Source organism: Balaenoptera musculus, chromosome 14 (assembly GCF_009873245.2).
Source record: "Balaenoptera musculus isolate JJ_BM4_2016_0621 chromosome 14, mBalMus1.pri.v3, whole genome shotgun sequence".
In the NCBI taxonomy this organism is placed as follows: Eukaryota; Metazoa; Chordata; class Mammalia; order Artiodactyla; family Balaenopteridae; genus Balaenoptera; species Balaenoptera musculus.
The window spans coordinates 66,299,273-66,318,907 of NC_045798.1; the positions used below are offsets into that span (position 1 = coordinate 66,299,273).

The 19,635-nt window shown below is 41.1% G+C and overlaps 1 protein-coding gene across 6 annotated transcripts in view; it reads right to left on the reverse strand.

Moving 5' to 3' along the window:
• The window catches only part of MYO5B (myosin VB), a 367,733-nt gene that overhangs the window by 195,911 nt on the left and 152,187 nt on the right, over positions 1 to 19,635 (reverse strand). For all 6 annotated transcript variants that reach the window (XM_036823444.1, XM_036823439.1, XM_036823438.1 and 3 more), the window contains exons 3-4: positions 9,990 to 10,161; positions 3,802 to 3,946 (exon numbers count right to left, since the gene is read on the reverse strand). In XM_036823444.1, coding sequence (XP_036679339.1) covers positions 3,802 to 3,946; positions 9,990 to 10,161 — 317 coding nt within the window. The remainder of the gene's footprint in view (positions 1 to 3,801; positions 3,947 to 9,989; positions 10,162 to 19,635) is intronic.

A 19,635-nucleotide genomic window follows, 5' to 3' on the forward strand; every position in this document is an offset into this window, starting at 1 on the left:
TATTTTACAAAGCAGCTGCACCATTTTACATTCCCACTAGCAGCGTATGAGGATTCTAATTTCTCCACATCCTTGACAACTCTTGTTGTTATGTCTTTCTGATGACAAACATCCTAGGGGGTGTGAAGCACTATGTCACTGTGGTTTCGTGACCGTACTTTTTGATGCCCCACTGTTAGGGTAATGATCACTCTACTCCACCCACCTGGAGTTCTGCTTCTCACTTTACATATCCTACCAATTCATCAAGATCCAGCTTAAATGCTACAGTTTTCTTGGCCCAGGTGTGACAATCATCTCCAAACTCAATTCAAACAACGCTGAGCATGGCTTCAATTTACACTTCCTGCAGTTACAGGCTTTTTGGCCTACCGTGTCCTCTCTCTCCAACCAGACTGTGGGCGCCTTAAGAAGTGGGGAGAGGTCTCACATTTCTTAGTATTCATTCAGGAAGGAGCCTATCAAATAACTGATACTTCACAAACGTTGGCTGATATGACTTAACACAGGAGCTGAGGCTGGAATCAGGGGAGGTAAAAATGAGGGAATGGGCATTTCGGATCTTGAACAAGGGAGGAGCAGAAATAAAGTAGCGGTCAGTCCCCTTTCTCACGGGAACTATCGTTTCTTATGTGGAAGACAGAATTCACGAATTTGATGTTTTATACTAGCTTAGCCTTTCTATTCACTGTGAATCTCCATTTACTCTCAAGCCTAGTCTTGAAGTCAACAGGGATAGGGACAATGAACCAATCATCTTGTTATTGTGTCTCCTCAACCTTTCCGTCCAGCACAAGATTCTGGATGGAAACCTCAGGATGGGGATGAAGGTCTGGATTTATCCCTTCGAGCTTTGACAGACTCCCCCCACACACCCAAAGCATCAAGAATTGGAGTGTCCCAGTGTGAACGACATGAAGAAAGAAAATCCAGTCCCCAGTGAATCAAAAGAAAGAATTGCTGAGTCCAAGGCCAACTGACTCAGAGTCACCAAAGACTGGGAGTCATTAACTTTAGTTTCTTGTACCCTTTATTTTGCCCAGCGGTTATGGAGGCTCAGATTCAAAGCAAACTGTGTTAGACTGTGGCTACTTGATCCACATAACAATTATTTCAAAAACTACTGATGAGTCAGGAAGAGCACAATACAGTTGGCAACTATTGTTAAATGAACGTGTTCTAGTATTCAAAGTTGACAGAGAAGGCCCATAATGGAAATGCAGCAAAAACCGTCCCTGCATCTGACCAGTGGGTCTCCCTCTTTCCCTGCAAAGATTCTGCTGGGGCTTCTAATATGCCTCTCAGATCAATAGCAGAAACCATGAGCTGCTGACAACAGAACTTATACAAAAATAGCTCTCTCTCCTGTGGCCATGTGTGCTGGCCTTATGCTTCTAATGCACGTTCATGAGCAAAAATTGCACAAGTATTTCAGCAAAATTATTTGGCTACACCCTAGGACTCAGTGGGTAAAACTATTATAAACCTTAGCACTTAAAAGAAAATCCTTAAGGAAGCAACTCCTTGTCCAACTTTAACATCCAAACCCCTTAATCATCAAATGCATTACCCTAGGCAAGATCATATCACCACCACCCTGGATCGCACACCTGCCCTTTCCCTCTAACAGTTGTGAACAAGGACCCAAACAAGTGAAATAACCCAAGAGTACAGCTTCCGGCACGGAAAGGAAGAATGTAGGTATTTAATCAAGAGGATCTATGGTATGGATAAAAGTGGAGGCTAGATGTTTCTCAAAGCTGTATGGGAGCCTCAAGAAGTCTGATAAAGAACAGCAACTTCTGATACATCTAAGTGCAACTGGCTAGGAGAGGAGAATGGGATGAAAAACAAACATTAATGACATCCATGAAAGGACAAGTCTCAGGGAGCTGGCAGAACTTTTCACATGGTAGGAAGTCATCAGAACCAGGCCATACTCACCTTCCATTTTAGAACCATAAAGAAACCATCCGTAAAGGAGGAAGGATAATCTTCACATGAAGCAAATGATGACTTGGCTTAAGTGATTCTCCCAAGACGTAGAAACCTGTCCAGACCCCAGGTCCCCCTCCACTGTGCATACACCTGAGCAAGGCCGTGTGCTGCATCACGCTACCCCTCATTCTTCTCCACATGTGATCTGACCTTGAACTACACTTCAGTCCAGAGGTATGTGCCTCAACAGCTTACCAAGCTAAGCAACTCCAGGTCAAGCCCTGATAGCAGATGAACATAGTATGTGGTCATTTGATGGCATCAGAGAGATCAAAGGTCATGACCATTTTAGCTCCACAATCTATCACATTTGGGAGAAATAAAATGGTTGTAGATCATTCTACTTATTATATTGCTGTTCTCCAATCACTGCTTATATTGAATATGGTCACTGTGTATCCATAAGGAAGCAGACCTTTTACATACCGATCTCCACAGCCAGCAATAAAACATTATAAATTAGTAAGGAAACTTATATAACAGTCTTTCCTCATGGAAACTTTCATTAGGCTGAAAATTACACTCTGATATCCACCGAAGCACAGACCACCTTAAGTGGGATTCTTTCTCACTCCTCTCACTAAATTAGTCTAAGCAGCCTTCCTCCTCACAAAGGACTCCTACCTTTCCTGCTAGCTCTGTAAGATATTCTCTAGAGGTGGCAAAAAAGATTTAGCTGAAAGGATCCAGCATTTTTCTGTTAATTGGAAAAATGCATTTCCACCAAAACTTTGGTAAAACTATCTTTCCCTATACTATATCTTGACAGTTCAAGACCAACACTGTGGTGGTTAATTTTATGTGTCAACTTGGCTAGGCCACAGTTCCCAGACATTTGGTCAGACACCAGTCTGAATACTGCTATGAAGGTGTTCTTTTCTAGATGAAATTAACATTTACATCAGTAGATTTGGGTGGGCCTCACCCAAGCAGTTGAAGATCATAAGAGAAAAAAATTTGACATCCCCACCGAAGAGAATTCTGCTAGTAGAAAGCCTTCAGACTCAAAATGCAGTATTTTTTCCCTGGATCTCCAGCCTGCCAGCCTACCCTGCAGATTTTGGACATGCCAAGCCTCCACAATTGCATGAGCCAATTCCTTAAAATAAAAATCCCTCTCTTTACATACACACACATGCACGCGTGCACACACACACACACACACTCTATATTGCTTCTGTTGCCCTGCAGAACCCTGACCAATACACTCACCTAGCCCACCTCCTGACGAAATAGACCTGTACCTATCTTTCAGAGTTCGAAAATCAGACCTGCTTAAGTGCCTAAACAGAACTCCACTTCCAGGCTAAAAACCCGAAACCACGATGCATGACTGCTAATTTGAAATTTCTATTTCTGCCCCAAATGCCTGGCATCTCAAGAAGTTGTCAGAGTCCTGGTTCCTTCAAAAGGGAGCCTTCAGTGAGATCTGCAAAATGAATGGTGATGGTATAAAATGGATTCATTACACCTGGAGGGGAGGAGAGAAGGCCAAAAGAAAGTCAAGGAGAGATGAAACACTAGGCATTAACTGCATTGCTCAAAACTGAAATAAGTCTAAGGAGCCACTGTTCCCCAAGCCAAGGTTCACGTTCACAAGAATAAGATGAAAACATGAGGAAACGTGGTAAGAAAAGAACCTGAGCTGGTTTGAGAGTCCCAAGAGTCCCAAGACTCTTCCTCAATCCCAGAATCACCACTGATTTTTTTCCACCACTGAGAAAAAGCAGCCAAAGAAGGTAGAAACTCCCTTTTCTTCCCTCGGACTACCCAGGAGGACTTCTGGGCTGAGGTTATTCTTACCTGGCCATCTGCTTGTAGGCTTCCTCGGCCACAGCAAAGATGTGAGGGTCCATATCCCCCATGTTTTGGCCACTGTAGGCATAGATGACATCTTGACCATAGATTGGCAACTGTTCATAAGGATTAATGGCAACAAGCACGATCCCTGCAAACAGAAAATGCAGTCAGATTCTGAGAGCACGATGGCCTCCTGACTAGAGCTTTACAGGCCCCTGTTCATATACATCAGAACTAAAGAAGGAAAGAGGAACAGAATGAGTCTCAACCAATCACTCAACTAAATCTAGATGTATGTGTGTTTATCAGGCACTCTGCTAGACCCTGATGGAGAAAAGAATGACAGGCCAGGCCTCCAAATGCCCTAGAGCATGGAATAAGCACATATGCATGGGCACGCGTGCACACACACACAAACACGCATGCACAAATGCTCAACAAGTTGAATTCATAAAATAGACATGTACAAAGTGTTGCAGGATCAGAAAGAAGAGGGTACTTAACCCTGCCAACAGGTGTTAGGCTTAAAAAAAATCTCAGAATTAAAATCTAAAAGAGGGACTATTAATTTCTCATTTGTATGTGGGTTGTCTTAACTAACATATAAACTTGTGAACAGGAAATATGATTTACACATCGTAATGTCAAATCTTGGCTCAGCTGATTATTTTTTACTTATTTATTTTTTAACATCTTTACTGGAGTATAAATGCTTTACAATGTTGTGTTGGTTTCTGCTGTACAACAAAGTGAATCAGCTATACGTGTACATATATCCCCATATCCCCTCCCTCTTGCGTCTCCCTCCCACCCTCCCTATCTCACCCCTCTAGGTGGTCACAAAGTACCAAGCTGATCTCCCTGTGCCATGCGCCAGCTGATTATTAATTGTGTGACTTTGCCAAATTACTTAACCTCTGAGTGCCTTAGTTTCCTAGACTGCAAAATGGGGATAAAAATTGCATTTCCCTGGTTATCCTGAGGGTAAAATGATTAATAGAGAGAACATTCACACCATTCAGACTTTCACAGTAAGCATTGAGTGCTGGCTATTTTTTATCGTCTCACATCCCACTACATCACGCATTATCTTTCACTTCACTATTTTTCCCATCTTGTGTCCCCAAAAGGACATAATGCAATGGTGGACTCAATAAATACATGTTGAATGAAGAGTTAGCAAATCCTTTCACCCTGAAGATCTTTCATGGAAGGGCAAGGTAAATTGATATTTGAGAATGTGAAGAGTGAGAAAAAAAACAAATTCAATATTCAAGATAAGACAAATTCATGCCTTCTTCTTTCACATAAACATATTCTGGATCTCAAGGGAACCACTGATGGGTACAAAAAATGTGAGCTTTTCCAGTCATTTGGGGAAGAGAAGGCAAGAATGGAAAGGGTCACTGCCAAGATGGGAGAGCTCCTACATTGTGCTCCCTTCTGGTGTTTGAAAAGAAGCACAGTCAAGAGAATGAGAAGACAAGCCATAGACATATCTGATAAAGGACTGTGACCCAAAATATACAAAGAACTCTTAAAACCCAACAGTAAGAGAATAAACCATCTAATTAAAAAATAGGCAAAAGACCTAAACAAACACCTCACCAAAGAAGATATAGAGACGGCAAATAAGCATGGGAAAAGATGCTCCACATCATAAGTCATTAGGGAAATGCAGATTGAAACACCAATGAGATACCACTATACACCTATTAGCATGGCCAAAATCCAGAACACTGGCAATGTCAAATGCTGGCGAGGATGTGGAGGCAAAGGAAATGCTTATTTCATCACTGGCGGTAATGCAAAAGGGCACAGCCACTTTGGAAGTTTCTTATGAAACTAAACATAATCTTACCATATGATCCAATAATCACACTCCTTGGTATTTAGCTAAAGGAGTCGAAAACATATCCACACAAAAACCTGCACGTGGATGTTTATAACAGCTATATTCATAATTGCCAAAACTCAGAAGCAACGAAGATGTTCTACAGTAGGTGAATGGACAAACTGTGGTACACTGAATAATGGAATATTAGCGTTATAAAGAAATGATTTATCAAGACATGAAAAGACATGGAGAAAACTTAAATACATATTACTAGGTGAAAGAAGCCAATTCGAAAAGGCTACACACTGTGACTACACCATATGATATTCTACAAAGGCAAAATTATAGAGACAGTATAAAAAATCAGTGGTTGCCAGGGGTTAGCGGGGAGAGAGGGATGAACAGGCAGAACACAGATGACTTTTAAGGCAGTGAAACTACTGTTATGATACCATAACGGTGGCTACATGTCATTATACATTTGTCTAAACCCGCAGAACATACAACACCAAGAGTGACCTAATGTGAACTATGGACTTAGGGTGATAGCGATGTGTCATTGTGGGTTCATCAATTTTAACAAATGTTTCACTCTTGAGCAGAATGGTGATAATGGGGAAGGCTCTGCATGTGTTGTGAAAGGGGTTATATGGGAAGTCTGTGTACCTTCCGCTCAGTTTTGCTCTCAGCCTAAAATTGCTGTAAAACGTAAAGTCTATTAAAAGGGGAAAAAATACGAGAGAGAGGGAGAGAGAGAGAAAGAAACGTGAAACGTAATAAACCACATTACCCAAGTAAAGAAGAAAGGGCAAGGAGAGGAAAAAGACAAAGTCCTCTTCAGATGAAAGTTTTCCTGAAAATACAACCTGAAATGAAAAATAAGGCCCAGAACTCAGAAAAACTCCACTAAATAAGAGAATTCTCCAAGTCATTCGCCTTAAAAACAGCCTCTCATGTTCTACTGGTTACTGAGAGTTGTATAAAACCTTAGTTCATTCCATTCAAATTTTGATATACCCTGAGTATGTGTACTCTAAAATACACATTTTCCTAAAATGTCTCAGCCCCCTCCACAGCAGGTAAGAGTGCTTCTTGATGACTTAGAATTCTGCGCTACATCAGTCACTCTGAAAGCTGAAGCTGGAAGAGCCAAGGTACGCTTGGATAAATACATACAGACACCCGGACCTCTCTTAGAAGGAATGCCTGTAAAAAGCGAAGCTGGTGGTCATTTATCCCTTTCTCCAAAAAGGGAGATTTTCAAAAATCTTTTTTAAAAAAAACAAAAACCACTTACTGAGGGCTTCTTTCAAATAAAACTCTCACTAACAACTGGGGGAAAGGAGCTTTGGGAAACTCTCTCAAGCACTGAAATCAACATGGTATTTCCAGCTCCCGAAATCTGGCATAAAAGCTCACCCTAACTTAGCAGCCAGCTGGCCAATTCCAAACCAAAGTGAGATATCACAATGAAAAGAACCCTAACCCCGAGGGCTCACCTAGGATCACAGATAAGACCAAGGCACTGAAGTACAAATAGGACAACCCCCCACAAAGAAGCCCTCAGCTGACTCTGCAACCAGATCCTAAAATGTTTTGCCCCTCAAACGACAATACATATAGGGTTCTTGTCTACCACACCACTTAACGATAGCCTAAAAAAGAGAAGCCAAAATTTGGGATGGGAGAAATGGAGAAATTTCAAGAAAAATGTGAGAGAAATTTTAGGACATTTGTTTAAAGCACTTGTCATGGCACATAAATCATACCAATGTTTTCTTAGGTCAGTCTCCCAAGACAATAGAAATAAAAACAAAAATAAACAAATGGGACCTAATCAAACTTACAAGCTTTTGCACAGCAAAGGAAACCATAAAAAAGAAAAGAAAAGAAAAGTAAAGACAATCTACAGAATGGGAGAAAATACTTGCAAACAATGCAATCAACAAGGGCTTAATTTCCAAAATATACATACAGCTCATACAATTCAACAAAAAAAAAACCAGACAACCCAATCGAAAAATGGGCAGAAGACCTAAATAGGCATTTCTCCAAAGAAGACATACAGATAACCAATAGGCAAATGAAAAGATGCTCAACATCGCTAATTATTAGAGAAATGCAAATCAAAACTACAGTGAGGTACCACCTCACACCAGTCAGAATGGCCACCATTAAAAAGTCTACTAATAACAAATGCTGGAGATGTATGGAGAAAAGGGAACCCTCCTACACTGTTGGTGGGAATGTAAGTTGGTGCAGCCACCATGGAGAACAGTATGCAGGTTCCTCAGAAAACTAAAAATAGAATTACCACATGATCCAGCAACCCCACTCCTGGGCATATATACAGACAATACTGTAATTCAAAACGATGCATGCACCCCTATGTTCACAGAAGCACTATTTACAATAGCCAAGACATGGAAACAACCTAAATGTCCATCAACAGATGAATGGATAAAGATGATGTGGGGTGTGTCTGTGTGTATGTGTGTATATGTATATGTGTGTGTATATATATATGAATACTACTCAGCCATAAAAAAGAACAAAATAATGCCATTTGCAGCAACATAGGTGCAAACAGAGATTATCATACTAAGTGAAGTCAGAAAGAGAAAGACAAATACCATATGATATCACTTATATGTGGAATCTAAAATATGGCACAAATGAATCTACCTATGAAACAGAAAAAGACTCACATATGTAGAGGACAGACTTGTGGTTGCCAAGGGGGAGTGGGGTGGGGGAGGGATGGACTGGGAGTTTGGGGTTAGTAGATGCAAACTACTACATATAGAATGGATAAATAACAAGGTCCTACTGTATAGCACAGGGAACTATATTCAATATCCTGGGATAAACCAGGATATTGAAATTAACACAACATTGTAAATCAATTATACTTCAATTAAAAAATAAATTTTAAAAAAGCATTTGTCATGGTTTCTGATCATGAATTCAACAAATATTCATCATGCACATGTCTGTACATGGGCAAGTGAGAGGGTCAGACAGAAAGGCAGCCCTTTCTCAAGCAGAAAACAAAAACATGTGCCCCAATGTTCATTGCAGCACTGTTTACGATAGCCAAGACATGGAAGCAACCTAAATGTCCATCGATAGAAGAATGGGTAAGGAAGATGTGGTACATATATGCAATGGAATATTACTCAGCCATTAAAAAGAATGAAATAATGCCATGTGCAGCCACATGGATGGACATAGAGATTGTCATACTGAGTGAAGTAAGTCAGACAGAGAAAGACAAATATCGTATGATATCGCTTATATGTAGAATCTTAAAAAAAAAGGGTACAGGGGCTTCCCTGGTGGTGCAGTGGTTGAGAATCTGCCTGCCAATGCAGGGGACACGAGTTCGAGCCCTGGTCTGGGAAGATCCCACATGCCGCGGAACAGCTGGGCCCGTGAGCCGCAATTACTGAGCCTGCGTGTCTGGAGCCTGTGCTCCGCAACAAGAGAGGCCGCGATAGTGAGAGGCCCGCGCACCGCAATGAAGAGTGGCCCCCGCTTGCCATAACTAGAGAAAGCCCTTGCACAGAAACGAAGACCCAACACAGCCATAAATAAATTAATTAATTAATTAATTTTTAAAAAAAGAGAGAGATGGAAACATTAGTTTAAAAAAAAAAAAGGGTACAAATGAAGTTATTTACAAAACAGAAACAGACTCACAGACTTAGAGAATCAACTTACAGTTACCAGGAGGAAGTGTGGTGGGGACAGATAGTCAGGGAGTTTGGGATTGACACGTACACAATGCTATATTTAAAATGGATAACAAACAAGGACCTACTTATAGCACAGGGAACTCTGCTCAATACTATGTAACAACCTAAAGGGGAAAAGAATTTGAAAAAGAAGAGATACACATATATGTATAACTAAATCACTTTGCTGTACACCTGAAACTAACACATTATTAATCACCTATACTCCAATATAAAATAAAAAGTTAAAAAAAAACAAAAACAAGCCAGCTGTACATTTGCAGCAGTGCGCTCCACAGTGAGAGCAAATGCCTGAGCTAGCACATTGGGATGGATTTACTGCTTTCCTACTGATTCCAGGACTGTGCCTGACCATCAAGCCACAAGGTGTGGCCCATTTCTTCCCTGTTTGAGCTGTGATTAACACCAATCCTCCCACAGAGAGGTACGGCAGCCTAATTAAGCCACATTCACTGACTGCAAACATTTCAAGGGTCTCAGGTGAGAGGCACTTATAATGAGAGTGAAAGTAGGATTCTTAACCATTGGAGTTTAACACGTAAAGCCTAAAGATTGTAAGCACTTTCAAACACAGCCAATAGATACCCCTCACTTACCACAGTAAGTGTAGATATGGTTGGACTCCAGGAAACGGACCTTTAAATTATGCAAAACTGCAGGCTCATGTAGATAGCTAAGGGCAGTTAGGTCATTTTCTCCCACCAGGATATCTGGATTCCGCAGGAAGGGAAGCTGGTTGCCTTGGACATCAATGGGGTATTCCCGAATCTAAGGAAAGGCAAGTGGCAAACACAAAAAGGCACAGTTATGAAGCATTTAGCCTGTGTTCAATGTCCTGTCTTGTTGGCTAGGATCGCTACCCTAACATGATCATAAGTGAAGATAAATAACACGTTTTAAAGAAAGCGAGTTGAACAAAATACCTGTGTTGCCATAAGTGACCAGCCCAGGTAGAAAATTTGCTGATAACATAATCCCAGTGTATCAAGGTAAAAGACTGAATGACATGAGAAATTCAGGAAGCACAGGTAGATGTAATAAAGTGTTCTTCTGCTTCTCAATGCAAAAATACTGAGTCTTTAATTCTAGTTGCCATACTGTTCTTTCTCCCATCCAGGAAAGCTTCTTTGGTTTGCCCCATTTGATGCTGGTGTTGCTTTACTCTCTCTCCCATCATCCAACGCACTCACCTATTTTTTTTTTTTTTTGGATTACCTTACAACTAGCAAACTGCTCTCCATAATTCCATTCAAGTTGTACACGTATTTTCCCCCAACCTAACTGCGAGCAGTAATTTTACTTTAACCTAAAGTATAATAGGATCTTGAGGGGTGTGTGTGTGTGTGTGTGTTTGTGTGTAATTAGGAAGTATGATTACACATCCTAAAGTCAAATCTCAAATACAAGGTGTTATCCTTGTACTCTCAGCATACATAGCACTTGGACTACATACTCAAAATACGTTTAGTGACAGGATATATAACTGACTACCTGTACACATGAAATTAATGCAAAGAAGTAATTAATAAAAAGGTAGTGTTCTTTAACATTTAAACAGAAGGAACTTGACTGTTGCTTACCATGTTTTATCTGAGTGTTTAGTTTCTTATGGTGTTCTTAAAAATCATCTGAGAGCTTGTAAAAAGAGTTTCCTTGGGACTTCCCTGGTGGTCCAGTGGCTAAGACTCTGCACTCCCGATACAGGGGGCCCAGGTTTGATCCCTGGTCAGGGAACTAGATCCCACATGCCGCAACTAAGAGTTCACATGTCGCAACTAAAGATCCCACATGCCACAAGTAAGACCCGGCGCAGCTAGCTAGCTAGCTAGCTAGGTAAGTAAGTAAAGTTTCCTCAACACAACTTATGTTCAGGAGCTCTTGGGCAGGGACCAGGAATATCAGTTGTTAAAAATCTCCATGTAGTTCTGATACAGGTGGCCTATGGATTATATTTTTTTTAATTAATTATTTATTTCTGGCTGTGTTGGGCCTTCGTTGCTGCATGCAGGCTTTCTCTAGTTGCAGCGAGCGGGGGCTACTCTTCCTTGTGGTGCACTGGCTTCTCATTGTGATGGCTTCTCTTGTGGCGGAGCACGGGCTCTAGGCGCGCGGGCGTCAGTAGTTGTGGCGCAGGCTCAGTAGTCGTGGCTCGTGGGCTCTAGAGCACAGGCTCAGTAGTTGTGGCGCACGGGCTTAGTTGCTCCGCGGCATGCGGGATCTTCCCGGACCAGGGATCAAACCCTAGTCTCCTTCATTGGCAGGCAGATTCTTAACCACTGCACCACCAGGGAATTCCCTATGGATCATATTTTAAGAATCGCTATTCTATACAAGTCTTTCAGTGCTCTCTCCTGTCCCACTTTTAGAGGGACTTGTACTACCAGATATTAAGGTATATTATTAAAGCTACTATGGCATTGGTTTAAATTAAAGTACTGTCATAATGGTGTTAGAATAGACAGATAAATGAAACATAATAGCAGGTCCAGAAATAAATGCAAGCACATATGGGTAATTTATTCATGATGACATTAAAATAGCAAATAAATGTTAAAAGGGATTTTTCAGTAGTGGTAGGTAAATTTGCAGCCATTTAGGAAAAAAAAATTGAGTCCGTGTTCTATTCTCCCTCATATTAAAATAAATTTTAGATGAAAAAAAATTAAATGAAAAAAGAAAAATAAAACCAAAAAATTAAATGAAAAAAGAAAAATAAAACCAATAAGAAAATGTGGGCAAATCTTCGTAAAAGCTTTGAAAGGAAGTACCTTTAAGGGGTGAGACAAAAGCCAGAACAATGTAGGGAAATATTCATTAATTTGACTATAATCTAAAACTTTAAAACCATCATAAAACACACCATATGCAGAGTAAATTGAGAGAAGGGAACAGTTATTCTGCATTATTTAATAGAATATTCCTAACATCCAAAGAGTTGTAAGAAATCAAAAAGAAAACCAATACCCTCAGAAAATTGTGCACGGAATACAAGTCACAAAATAAGAACTACAAATGGACGATATGTGAAAAACTATTCAACTTCACCATTAACAAAAGAGATGCAAATAAAAGATTATTAGCACCACTATCCATCAGCTAAGCAAAAGTACATAAAAACTGACACCCAGGACGGGTGTGGGAAAAAAGAGTTCAGGCTGATTTAACTTTTCTGGAGGGCAGGTGGCAACACCTGGTCAGAATTTTTCATAAATATATTCTTCCTTGGCCCCAGGAGACAATCTTACAAACGAGCAAATGTATCAACTCCCAAAGCTGTAAATACAGAAGTAAAGCACGACACAGACCAGTATTTACGGTCAGGCAGCTACCCTTTATGGTCAGGCAGCTACCCACAGCATTCTGCTGCATCTAACAAAAGGCATGTTACAGAATGAAATCTATAGTAGGATTCCATTTATTTAAAACTGTATATTAAAGTCTGACTGGAATAACATCCCAACAAAATATCAATGGTTACCTGTGTTAGTGAGGTTTTCTTTTGTACACTTTCCTGTTGTTGGGACTTATAAAATATTAAACAAGGTTCTTTTCTTTCTGTGAAAAAGCTCTTTTATTCTTATCAAACTCACTACATACAGGAGACCAGCAAACAACTATCATGAAGATGCAGATAAAATTTCCAAGAGGTGGGAAACAAGGGGGAAATGGAGACTGTTGAGAGTTGATTTTTATTTCATTAAACTCTAGAACTGCTCCCTCACCCCCTTCATCTCCAGCAGAGTGGGTGGTGTCACTGGGCCTCTAACCAGACATCCCTCCCTGAGCCCTCTGAAAGACTTCCCAATGTGGATGTCCCTCTGCCCAGCAGGAGCGCGTCTGCTCTGGTCTCCCGCGTGGCTCTCCACCCCGCCTCCCTGGTAAGCAGCACAGAGACAGCAGCTGCAGAGCCACAGAGCTCCCCCAGCCAACCCCCCATTTTTCAGATCAGAAAGCTGGGACCTGAGCCCGGTATCTTTAAACCCTGAGGCAGAAATGCTGGCATTCCATATTTTCTCAGATGAATCTCCCCTCAAAAGACTCTCCCCCAAGCGTGTGGAGGGAAAGGCATCGGCAGTTTTGTGAAAACATGGTCCAAAAATAAGCCAATGGTATCGGTTACAGTAAAATTGATAAGGAATAAAAATGCCCAGAGCAGCAGCAAAGAGGTGAGAGCTGCAAGCTCAGCATTCTATAAAACTACAGACTTCTGGGGTTGTGCATATCCAGGGCAAGGGAGGGAGGGAATGAGAGCCTGAAGAACACATTGTTTTCTCTAACAGGTATTTGATTCTAATAGCGCTGCTAGGGTTGAACACTTACGGTTAATATGGTTTTATTTGAAATTAAAGGGTTTATGACACGATCAGAGACATTGAACTTTCTGCACAAAAGACTTCACTACATAATAACTGGGACTTTGGAGGTAAAGAGGAGGCTGAATGTTAACACCCTTCACAAAATTAATGCTCGGTCACACACCCAGAGTGGACCTTCTCCTCTCCAAGGCCAGGAGCTGGGAATCAGGAACAGGTGGGGGTCTCCAAATGGTCACCATCCAGCAAATGATACTGGACACCACTTGAGAATATAGAGGGTGGCATAAGGTAGAGGATTGGTCTAGACCTGCACTTGCCAATAGATGGTTATTCAAATTGAATTCATTAAAGTTAAATACGATTAAAACTTCAGTTTCTCATGCTAGCCACATTTCAAGGGCCCAATAGCCACATGTGGCTAGTGATTGCCATACTGGACAATACAGATAGAGAACATCCCACTGTAGCACAATGTTCTCTTGGAGAGTGTTGGTCTAGATTGCTCTAAACTCAGTAGGTGATTCTATAATGCTTAGTAGGTGCTTAAAAATACCAGTTGAATGAAATGTCTGATATTTTCATGACCTCTCCCATACCTCAACATGTCCATGTTACATGGTACCACAGCAAGAGAACATAATCATAAAAACATCTTCAAATGACAAATCCCAACACAAAGATTTGGAGCTACTAATCAGCATATATGGTAGAGTAGGAGAAACAAGTTTTCTTTCTCTACCCATAGAAGCAGAAGATCTAGAGAAAAGATAAGCTGGTAAAAATAGAGTTAACAGCAGGCAAGCAGTTGGTGCTGACCCTGAGGTGCCACATGGCTCACAGAAATGGAGACCGACCAGGAGTTAAACCCTGTATTCAAGTCCTGGCTGTCAACTAAAGCAGTGGCTCTCAACCCTTCCTGCACCTTGGAATCCCATGAGGAGCTTGCAAAAAGATACTATGCTGTGTCCCACCCCCAAACTCTGATTTAAGAAGTCTGGCTGTGCTGGAGCTTTGCAAAAATTTTTTAGCTCCTCGGGGGTTTCTATCATGCAGCCAAACTTGAGAACCACGGAACTTAATTGCTCTGAGGTGTTGAGTCCATCACTTCATTTCCACAGACAGCAGCTTCCCTAATTGTAAGATGGGAGGACTGGTCCCAACAATCTTTAAGGGCCCTTCCAACTTTATTGGTCTAAAGTACTTAACTTAGGTCAGTGGATGTGGGTGCGTTCTCTTCTGTGTTCTCTTTCTGAGCTATCCTCCTGGAAAATAGGAGACCTCAAAGCTTGAATCCACTTACACTTATTGTAATAGCAAGTGTGTGGCTCCAGGTTCATTTAACACACACTAAAAGTCCAGTTTACATTATGTCCTAAACGAATACAAAAAACATTCACTTAATGAATGCTCTGCTGTGTCTTATTCTGTGATAGCTGCGTTTAAATCTTACAGCTCCATCTTCTCCAGTCTCCAAAAAGATCATGCTTCTTAAAAAGAACCTTCTTATTCTTCGCCTCATATCACTTAGCCCAGGCCTAAGCACAGGCATGCAATTACTTGAAAAATAAAATACTCTGTGACGCATATGAACTTCTTAGTTAGGAAGGGTCAGTTAGGTTATGAAGAAATAACAAATTAACCCTGAAATCTCAGCGGCTCAGTACCACAAAGGTTTCTCTCTCATTCATGCTAGGTACCCAAGGCTGGCTGGGATGGAAGCTCTGCTCCACAAGGTCAACCAGACATTAACACGTGACCTCCACCGTCACCAGGCAGAGGAAGAAGAGAGCATGGCAAACTCCCATAGGCTCTTCTATGCTTCTGCCTGTAAGTGATAGACAGGAATTCTACCTAGGGCTCTCTGGACGGAGGTAATCATGGGGTCCCACATAACCTGCAAGGTGGCTGAGAACCATGGTAGAACATCTGCATGCCACCTCTACCATGGTAAGTGTTCCTGCTTTAGTAAGTCAGCACGAAACTCCGAGGTAGCTGCCCAAGGGGGTTTCAAAAAAGTGTGTGGGGTTGGGGAGTGAAGACAGAGGGAGCAGCGGGGTAGAGTCAAGCACCCCACCATGTTTCTAATGGATTTCTAAAGATTCTTGGCCTTGAACTTTTCATATTCTAAAGCCTATATTTTTGTATGTATTACATTCATTATAAGTTAGACTGAAAGCTCCACAAAGGTACAGATGTACCATTTTCACTGCTGTATAACCAGACCCTGGCATATAATAATTGCTCAATAATAACTGTTTCTAATGAATGAATAATGAATGAATGGTGATGCAAGTAATTAAAGGAAAAAAAAACATAAATGAAAATAGGCAATTAAGAAGTTTAAATTATAAACAAAATTACAGCAGCATAAAAATGTGAAGTCAAAAATAATCTTTTGATTTCAATTTATTTCGGGGAAACCAATTTACATATTCTGTTAGAATATGGAGTTATAAAAGTTTAGCTTTTAACATGGTGTCTTTCAGCAATGGCAAGTCCAGGACCATTTCCTCTACAGGCTTAAACCAGGGTTTCTCAACTTTGGCACTGTTTTCATTTAGGACTGATAGTTGTTTCTTTGGGGGAGGGTCCTCTTAGCAACATCCCTGCTCTCTACCTATCACTAGATGCCAATGGCAAACCTCCCTCCTCAGTCATGACAACCAAAAATGTATCCAGACATTGCCAAATGTCCCTTGGGGGCAAATATCACTGCTTCACCAACCTCCAAGCAGAAGCAGCCAGGCACAATATCCTAACTGATGGAAAAGATCATGAATACAGCAGGGGAAGAGGTCAATGATAATAACTAAGTAACAGAGATCCATCTGGAGATGGATGGTAGTGATGATTGCACAACAATGTAAATGTACTTAATGCCACTGAACTGTACTCTTAAAAATGGTGCAGACGGTAAATTTTGTTACGTGTATTTTACAAAATATATTAATTAAAAAAAATACCACTGTAGACAAGATAACTAATTGTATTGGTACAATATTACCAATAGATATTTATACGCAATGTGTTATTTTATAACTTTAAGGAAACATTTTTTGCATATGTACAATACAAATATTGCCTTCCATATTATCCTTGCCATCCAATCAACAAAGTGTAATACTGTCTCAATGGTGTATTACTGAGCAATTGAGAACAAAACAAAGATAAAGATAAAAAGTATTAGATGACCCATAAACCAATATGAAAGTAAGAAAGAATGGAAAAACCAGTAAAACAAAAAGAAAAAAGAAATAATCAAAGTCACGTGCACTAAGAGGCTTTACTGGTACCAGAGAAGTATTACCAAATACTCTTAGCTCTGCGGTTTTGCCAGATGTACATGCAGCTGGCACTTAATCTGCACGGGGTTTATGTGAGCTCTGTGAGCACTCTCAAGGTATGTGGTCTGAGTACACCGATGTGTAAGGACAACAGTCCTAGCTCTTCTGTGAGTCTGTCGCTTCTTGATTCGAAGAACCATGTTTGCTCTTTCCTCGCTATAATACCCTGATATGTTCGGTACCATCCTTAGACCTGAGCAAGAGGGGCCCTTCCCTGGACCCTGCATCTTAAAGGGCTCCAACATCACAAATGCAAAATATAACCTTATTAAAGAACACATGGTACCTCTGTCACTTGGGATCAGCGTTCAGTGCTGACACAGTGAGATCTGCAACCCTCAACATACACTCTTGTGACGAACGCCGTCAGGCCCCAGGGAAATGCTTCTGCACACCTCTTGCCCTGTGTCCTTGAAATAAGACAAATGTGTCCAGGCACCTTGAAGGTTGATGGGCTATAACATCACCAATGTCAGAGATAGACACTGCTTTGGAGTGTGGGGAGGCACTGGGCAGCAAAGACGTTTAGATAAAAGGAAAGACAAATTAGCTTGTTAATCCTTCCTTCCAGATAGCACAAATGCAAAAAAAAATTCTCATATAATGAAACACCGGTTCCCAGTTGGGCCGAATATCCAATGCCTTGCTTCTCTGCACATTCTAATTGTGGTTTCAGAGGTGCTCACAAATTAGTACAGTATTTGCAAGCACTGCAAACCTGACTTATGAGGAACACTCTGCAGTACTGAACAAGTCACATTCCTCTTAAATTTGTTTATATGTAGGTACAGACATGACATGCCCAATGCAAGGCAGCAGTTCTTTATACTGGCAGCTAGATGGAGACCGAAGAGTTGAGATGCAAGTACTTTCTTTTTCTTTTTTTTTTTTAACATCTTTATTGGAGTATAATTGCTTTACAATGGTGTGTTAGTTTCTGCTTTATAACAAAGTGAATCAGTTATACATATACATATGTTCCCATATCTCTTCCCTCTTGCGTCTCCCTCCCTCCCACCCTCCCTATCCCACCCCCCCAGGCGGTCACAAAGCACCGAGCTGATCTCCCAGTGCTACGCGGCTCCTTCCCCCTAGCTATCCACTTCACGTTTGGCAGTGTATATATGTCCATGCCACTCTCCCACTCCGTCACAGCCTACCCCTTCCCCTCCCCATATCCTCAAGTCCACTCTCTAGTAGGTCTGTGTCTTTATTCCCATCCTACCACTAGGTTCTTCATGACCTTTTTTTTTTTTCCCTTAGATTCCATATATATGTGTTAGCATACTGTATTTGTTTTTCTCTTTCTGACTTACTTCACTCTGTATGACAGACTCTAACTCCATCCACCTCACTACAAATAACTCAATTTCACTTCTTTTTATGGCTGAGTAATATTCCATTGTATATATGTGCCACATCTTCTTTATCCATTCATCCAATGATGGACACTTAGGTTGCTTCCATGTCCTGGCTATTGTAAATAGAGCTGCAATGAACATTTCGGTATATGACTCTTTTTGAATTATGGTTTTCTCAGGGTATATGCCCAGTAGTGGGATTGCTGGGTTGTATGGTAGTTTTATTTTTAGTTTTTTAAGGAACCTCCATACTGTTCTCCATAGTGGCTGTATCAATGTACATTCCCACCAACAGTGCAAGAGTGTTACCTTTTCTCCACACCCTCTCCAGCATTTATTGTTTCTAGATTTGTTGATGATGGCCATTACTTTCATTTTAATATACGAAATGCTTTATTTTTTCAAGAATTAGAAATGTCAGATTTACCTAAATAATTTTGATAAAATATGCTTTTAGTATTTAAACAGACGTAGGCTACATCCCCATTCTTGCCCTGGCCCCAGAAACATTAGCAGGCTTGGATATGCAGAGACACAGATAGAGCATGTTGCTCTTCTTAAAGCTCACGTCTCCCCATCTTCCTCTCACTCATGAACACTGCCAGGGCCTTGCACACAGGGAGTACTCGCCCTGGACATGGGATACAAACTTGTTTGGAAAAACAGAATTTAAACGCAAAACCATGGAAACGGGGAGAGTTTTCCCTGCCAGTAGAGGGCAGGAGCTGAGCAGTTTGTAAGGGAAGTTGGGGCAACTGAGAGAAGGTCTGCCAGGCAGAGCTCCACGCCGCGCAAAGAATTAGGTAGCTGCATTTATCACCAAGGTCTGCATACACTGAGGTGCTTTACCCGGTCTAAACAGGGTACTGTGCTAAGGGTTGGCACACCTAGATACCTTGCACCCTTCACAGCCGTGGGGAGAAAAAGAGAAGACACGATGCTTTAACCCCAAGAAGTGTCCCATCTTCTCACTGGCTTAAACAGAAAACATCTTACGTTGGGCTGAAACAATCCAGACACAAAAGGACAAGTATCATATGATTCCACTTCTCTGAGGTACCTAGAAGAATCCAACTCAGAGACAAAGGTAAACAGGGATTACCAGGGGCTGCAGGGAAAGGGGGAAATAGGGAGTTAGTATTCAATGGGTAGAGACTTTCAGTTTTGCAAGATGAAAAGAGCTCTGGAGATGGACGGTGGTGATGGCTGCACAACAATGGG